Genomic DNA, 6,747 nt, shown 5'->3' with positions numbered 1-6,747 from the left:
AGTGCCCTTGAGCAACGCACCTAACCCCTCACTGCTCCCCGAGCGCCGCTGGTTGGGCAGGCAGCTCACTGCTCTGGGTTGTGTGATTCACCTCACTGTGTGTTCACTGTGTGCTGTGTGTTCACTAATTCGGTTAAATTGGGTTAAATGCAGAGAACTGAATTTCCCTCACGGGATCAAAAAAGTATACATTATTATTATTATTATTATGCAAAACTTATGTCTCTTTTTGGGAGGCTGGTCCTGCAGAAAGCTATCGAGCTACCGCAGGATCACAAGTGCAGTCTTTAACACACGCTCTCAGTGTGTGCACTGGCAGAAATAAAAACACATCGTTTGATTTGATATGAGGTCAACTCATAGTTTGTCTTACTCTCCATCTCTCATGCAGTTTGTTCTCTCTCTCTCTCTCTCTCTCTCTCTCTCGGTACGGGGTGAGGGGTAAGGGCTTGAGCTATGGGGTGAGGGCTGAGGGGTAGGGGCTTGAGCTATGGGCTGAGGGGTGAGGGGTAGGGGCTTGAGCTATGGGCTGAGGGGTAGGGGCTTGAGCTATGGGCTGAGGGGTAGGGGCTTGAGCTATGGGCTGAGGGGTAGGGGCTTGAGCTATGGGCTGAGGGGTAGGGGCTTGAGCTATGGGCTGAGGGGTAGGGGCTTGAGCTATGGGCTGAGGGGTTACGGGGTGAGGGGTAGGGGCTTGAGCTATGGGGTGAGGGGTGAGGGGTGAGGGGTAGGGGCTTGAGCTATGGGGTGAGGGGTGAGGGGTAGGGGCTTGAGCTACGTCCACTGTACAGCACTACGCTACTGCACAGCACTACGCTACTTTACATTGGGCTGCACAGCACTACGCTAATGTACAGCACAGCACTACTGCACAGCACTACGCTACTGTACAGCACTACTACTGTGCATTGGGTTGTACAGCAAAAACCGTACCGGAAAACTAGCCTACCGCTCCATATACTTCAGCCAATGGGATAAATACAATGTGATTGTCTGAGAAAGTAGGGTGAGTGAGAGTGTGCTATTTAATTGATAATAACAGACAACTTATCAAAGGTCAAAGGGGGATGATTGTAGAGATGTTAGAGTGATATATGGGCAATAAGACATCTGTCTGAAGACAGTTTGCACAGGCGTGGGAGATGGACAGAGAAATGATCAGAAATGATGACTGGCTGAGACAGACAGCTGTGATTGATAGAGCTGGGCACAGAACATACAGAACACAGGCAGCCCGTGCCTGGAGTCAGGCAGGACCTGCAAGCACACTGGCCAAGTGGACAGTCACACAGGCAGACCCTGATGGGATCATGATCCTATGGACGGAAGAAAGCCGCCAGGGATTCTACAATGACCCAAGAGGCAAATCCATGCCCACTGAGCATATAACTTAGTCTGAAGAGGTAAATGTAAGAAATGTATACTACAGGAATGTACGAATCAACAAAGATGTGTGTGTGAAATGTACAGGTATCTCCCGGCACAGCCAAAGTTACCTCACATCCTAACATCAACATAACCTATTTTGTAGCATAGCAAGGCATGGCAATAGATAGCTGGTGCTTTTTTGGATCACGTTTGGTTCAATTAGGATTGTGTTAATAACATGTTTGCATAGGGTTCCAAAACACAGATTCTCTGTTGTATGAAATGCAACACTTAATATGAGAACTGAATGATAGATCAACAGACCCAGGTAGGCACCGCAACATGGCTAATTATGTAGCTAATGGCTAAGCGGTGAGCAAGCGTGAAAGCATAGCACTAACTTTAAATGCTCAGTTGTGGATAAGAGGTTGAACGTGTAAACAATATCTGGTGAAAACACGCAATCGCTTCATCCACTTATTTTGCTTGACTGATGCAGTTGTGTGCCTAATAATAATTAGCATGACCATGGGATCTGGTACCGTTATGCCAAGGTAACGTAAGATGTTAACGTTACATACAGCTATGCTGACGGGCAGCCTACTAGCATCAAGATAGCAGCAATGAGAGTAACTAGCAATCAACTCTGTTCTGAACCAAAAGAGAATAGTGGACAAATCGTTTAATGTTGAGTGATGTTGTAAACCTCTACAATTAGCCGCCATTGTACCGGTACATCTGTCATCTTCCGACCAAGTTGTTGTGACAGCGAGGCTCTCTAGTGCCCTCTGGCATAAATTCTTCCAAACTGCACCACCAAGCAAGGGAAAGAACAAAATGGTGGAATCAGCTTTGATCACGTGATCCTTTTGTACTTCTCAAACGGTCTCATCTGCAAACCGTCTATTACAAAACGGATTTTGATAACACTTTCAAAAGGGTGGCATGACATTGTTAGGTTAAACCATGGAATTACTGTCTCGCACGAAAAAATGGCTCATAACTGATCGTCTGTCTGGACGTAGAATGGCGGCCATTTTGTGTTGTTTGCGCAGACAAGAGACGGGCGCTCCTTGAAATGTGAAAATACACCAGTACTTGGTATAAGCAGGTTTCTGATCTAATAAACGTACCGATTCCTCCTCTTTTTCCATCCCCGTCGGCATCTGTGGCACTGCCCGGTTAATAGAAGCATATTCGTGCAGGTCGGGTAGGTCCTCGCAACGGAAGACGGGTAGTGGCTTGGAAGCATCCAGCGCCCGTGCCCGAAACGACAATTTGCTCATTTTTATATTTCGAGATACAGCATAAATATATCCGATCTCCTAAAATATAACGTTAACACTGTTCTGATTTGAGTTCTCATGGATAATTCTGTGTCGGTATCCTGTAGTCTGTGGTACCAGTGGCTATAGATAAAATACGGCGAGGCGAACAGAGCCGGGAAGGCCCGGATCTCGGTCGCTCTCTATCGGTCTATTTTCCCAGTTGCTTCGCTGTCTATCCGTGGCTCAGTACGCCATGGCAAACATGGCGGACATTAAAAACTCACTACGCTCCGCTCGCTGTCAACCGGGCCCAACCCACCGCTCACCAACAGCCATCCCCACACGGGCTACAGCGCTTGCGCGTTCTCGCAGGTAAGGAGGGGCGCGCTCAATTGACGTGCACAAGTGAATTCCAAGGAGCTCGAGGGCGCGCAGAATAATTTCAAGTTAATATGAAGAGTTCAGATGCAAAAGCCTCTAAAAGCCACTTTTGTCAAAAATTAGATAATGATGGTGAGTGAATGCTCTTCACATATAGTGTAAGTTTATTCAATAATTTAGCTGCAAAACTCACTAAATACCACTCTCTTCCTGGTCTAAAATATTATAGGCGAAACCCTATGGAGCCTGATACAAAATGCTCATTTAAAAGAAAAGTGGTCAGACGGATTTAGAGCCTTTTGCATGTAGTGCAGTCATAGACACTTATATTTAAAAAGACTTTGGTGCAGTCCCTTAATTGCCTCCCCAAGTATCGATGTTGGAACACTAGGCAATTAGGTTTTGTAAACAAACAACAAATAACAAATTACTACACATAATCACATTCATTTACCTGACAGCTGGACAGTTTCACTTGTAGTTTGTGTTCAGTTACATCACCAGTTTATCTGGTGGTAAAATATGGAAAACAAGAAGTCTAGAATCTAGATAAATTATGAATTAGTTAGGTAATGAACGAGATCCATGTATTTAAACAAAAGCTTCTCCCTTTCTATGTATATTCTGTATGTGATATCATATGCGGGTTGCCTTGCAGTATTTTAAATATAACTCCATCACTTTGGATACTGCATTCATGACACTCCAAACACATTACCACTCATCCTTATGTGCTGTTAAATGAAGACTATTCTTTCACACAAGCTTACATCACAGACCACTTGAAGGTGCAAACAATATCAGGGGTTTGGTCGATTCAACTATTGGTTTGTTGATATTTCATTGGAGTGATTAACGTCAAATAGAGACTGCGTAACTCAACATAGGCACCAACTACATGTGTAGTGTTCTAAAGACATCAAATAGCTCATTAGAGTTATCCAAGCCAAGGAGCCGGAAATGAACACAGGTGGATGCCGCTTTCATAAAAATGGCGCTTTCATTACACATAAACATGATAACATACAGTTATGTCCCTGAGCCAGCTCCGTTCTGTGTGATCTCAATAGCAATGCAGCATTTGTTTGCACCTCCAACAGCATGGGGTTCCTACAGTAGTGTCTGCATAAATGCCCGTGTGTGTGTGTGTGAAAGAAGAAAACATTTTCCTGGCTTGCTCAGATGCAGACTGAACCTGACCCTGGGCTGCTTATAGTTCTCTTTACTCTCGGCCTACTCGTGTAAAAGGAATTGCCCAATTCCTTTTGTGGATCCTTTTTATGTGTGTGCTTAAAATACGCAAGTAGGCAGAGAGTAAACCCAGCTGGCTTGGGTGGGGTTTTGTGGAGCTGCTACCACACACACCAGGTTCCCCTTTCCACACAACACCACCACACACACACACACACCAGGTTCCCCTTTCCACACAACACCACCACACACACACACCAGGTTTCCCTTTCCACACAACACCACACACACACACACTAGGGTCCCCTTTCCACACACACACACACACACACACACACACACACACACACACACTAGGGTCCCCTTTCCACACACACACACACACACATACTAGGGTCCCCTTTCCACACACACACACTAGGGTCCCCTTTCCACACACACACACACACACACACACACACACACACACACACACGCACACACACACACACACACTAGGTTCCTACACCGCCAGGCGGAGAGAATCAGGAGGAGCGGGTGTTACCTGTGTTGTGTCAAACCAGCACGGTTCAGCACACACCTGGACTCGACCCTGCACAGTGCACACACCCTGACTCGAACCTGCACACACCCGGACTCGAAACTGCGAAACAGCAGCACCTCGGATCGGGAGTCGAGCATGCTGGCATTCGAGCTAAAAGTCCAGGCTACTTGCTAGCTTTCATGTCAGCAGCACTCTTGAGGCGTCGGGGAGTGAGGTTTACCAACGAGCCACACGCAGCTAAGCTAGCTGGCATCCGTTACATGGGCATCAGTAGGAGTGGGAGTTAATGACTAAAGAGATACTGTTGTGTGGCCTGAGGAGATTCATGCTGTGTGACTAGCGAGACCCAAACAGCTGTGTGCCGTTGTGTGTTCTTGTTGGCTGACCCCAGCAGCCAGTGGGTTGGATCCCCAAGTCCCACTTGACCAGGCAGGACCCCCACATCCACTAACAATTTGGTCTCCAAAAATCCACCACCTCTAACCTTTGGTTTATTCTATGTTAACATATAGATTTTCATCCTTGGTGATTATGTCCATGACAGTGCCATTAGAGATAGGGAGAAGTGTGTTTGTGTGTGTGTGTGTGTGTGTGTGTTTTTTTTCCCCCTCATTTTCTCTCAGTGAGAGGTCCTGCCACACACTGGGCGACTGCTGTGAAGTTTGCTAGCAGTATGGAGTGGTCGTTTTTAACAGGCCACTTGCCACACAGCAGTCCTGATCCCAACTGATCATTTTGACAGGGTGTGTTGTGCCCCAATGCAAGGTCTACTCACACTTGCACTGTAACACCAAGGCAAGCCTGTGTAATTCTGCCAGGACGCAGGTCTAAAGGGACGCTGATGGCCTCCTTGAGCACTCTCTGTCCAACTGAAACACATGCTGGCCATGAGATAGGAGATATAGTTTGGAAGCACTCTCGATACATTCGATCATGAGCCTACCGAGATTTTAGGCTACATTGTCCGCTGTTAACAAACATGCCCGTGTTTGGCCCAAGTTTATGAAATGTCAAGGGCGCAGGAAAATAAATAGGACCAGGGCCATTGAGACAGATTTGAGCATAGATCTGTCAAAATTCAACCATCAAAGTAGCAGTACAGCCGATTCAAATCGGTTGGTCATCGTTGGTTTGTTTAGTGGCATAATGGGTCGCTGACATTGAGCTATGGTCAGTGGCTGTAACGTCAGCTGGTGAAGCAGTTGTTTCCATGAAGATAACAGAGGGGGCGCTGAGCAAAAGTTTTCAGTACAATAACAGAAAAACAGTACCTTTCAAGATTAGACATCCTAATTAATCCCGCTGCTGAAGTTCACGTCCGTAACGTATGCTGTAGAAAATTGTTTTGGACAATGAACAGACTCCGAAGCTGGCTGATAGGGACGCGTGATGGGTGACGGAATGAATCTGAACAAGTAGCTAATGCTAGCTAATGTTTTCAGTGTTGACAAGGACAATGATAATCACCGACTCCACCGCATGAAAACGTACATGTGTGTTTTAAACTTACCGGGTACCGAGGTCCATAATTAATTGGCAACAGACAGATGGCAACGTAAGTTTAACGTTAGGTATCCAGCTGGTGCTCCACAAACAGTCGCTTGGCAGCCGAGTCGCCAAACACTGCCGATTTAATTTCTGACAGCCGGGACCAGGGATGGCCATTTGCAGCCATGTCTTCTCTGGGGATGATATCTTCTCCGTTGCAGCTTAACGCCCCGGGATCAGAGCGGAATAAGGGATTTATTAGCGGCGGGAGGCAGTCGGTAGTCGGTCGGTCAGATGGGGTTAACAAGTTTGCCACGGCAGACAGCCGCCTCCTGATTGGCCATTGCGCAGAACCAATAGCCGTCGAGGAGCTCGGGTGTGGTGATGAAGTCACTGGACAGGGAAAGTTCTGCCTGTTCTGCGTTGAGCGATGTGTTGATTTCTAAACGACCCATGCATGTATGTTGGGTATGCTAAATAACACTAAATGTTAACCTTATATTATTG

The 6,747-nt window shown here is 46.6% G+C and overlaps 1 protein-coding gene across 2 annotated transcripts in view; it reads right to left on the bottom strand.

The window, feature by feature from the left end:
- LOC134075213 (enhancer of polycomb homolog 1-like) overlaps positions 1–6,517 on the bottom strand; it is a 23,034-nt gene extending 16,517 nt beyond the window's left edge. The window contains exon 1 of one of the 2 annotated variants that reach the window (XM_062530747.1): positions 6,263–6,517. Coding sequence is in view for 1 of the 2 variants with exons in the window: in XM_062530746.1 (XP_062386730.1) it covers positions 2,502–2,654 (153 nt within the window). In the remaining variant the exon portion in view is untranslated. Of the gene's footprint in view, positions 1–2,501; positions 2,975–6,262 lie in introns of those variants that run through there. The other variant, XM_062530746.1, reaches the window with a different exon arrangement.
- Between the last annotated feature and the right edge of the window lie 230 nt (positions 6,518–6,747).

This window comes from Sardina pilchardus, chromosome 2, assembly GCF_963854185.1.
Source record: "Sardina pilchardus chromosome 2, fSarPil1.1, whole genome shotgun sequence".
NCBI classification, from domain to species: Eukaryota; Metazoa; Chordata; class Actinopteri; order Clupeiformes; family Clupeidae; genus Sardina; species Sardina pilchardus.
Note: the sequence above shows the minus strand (reverse complement) of the source record. Positions and strands in the feature narration are given on the sequence as shown.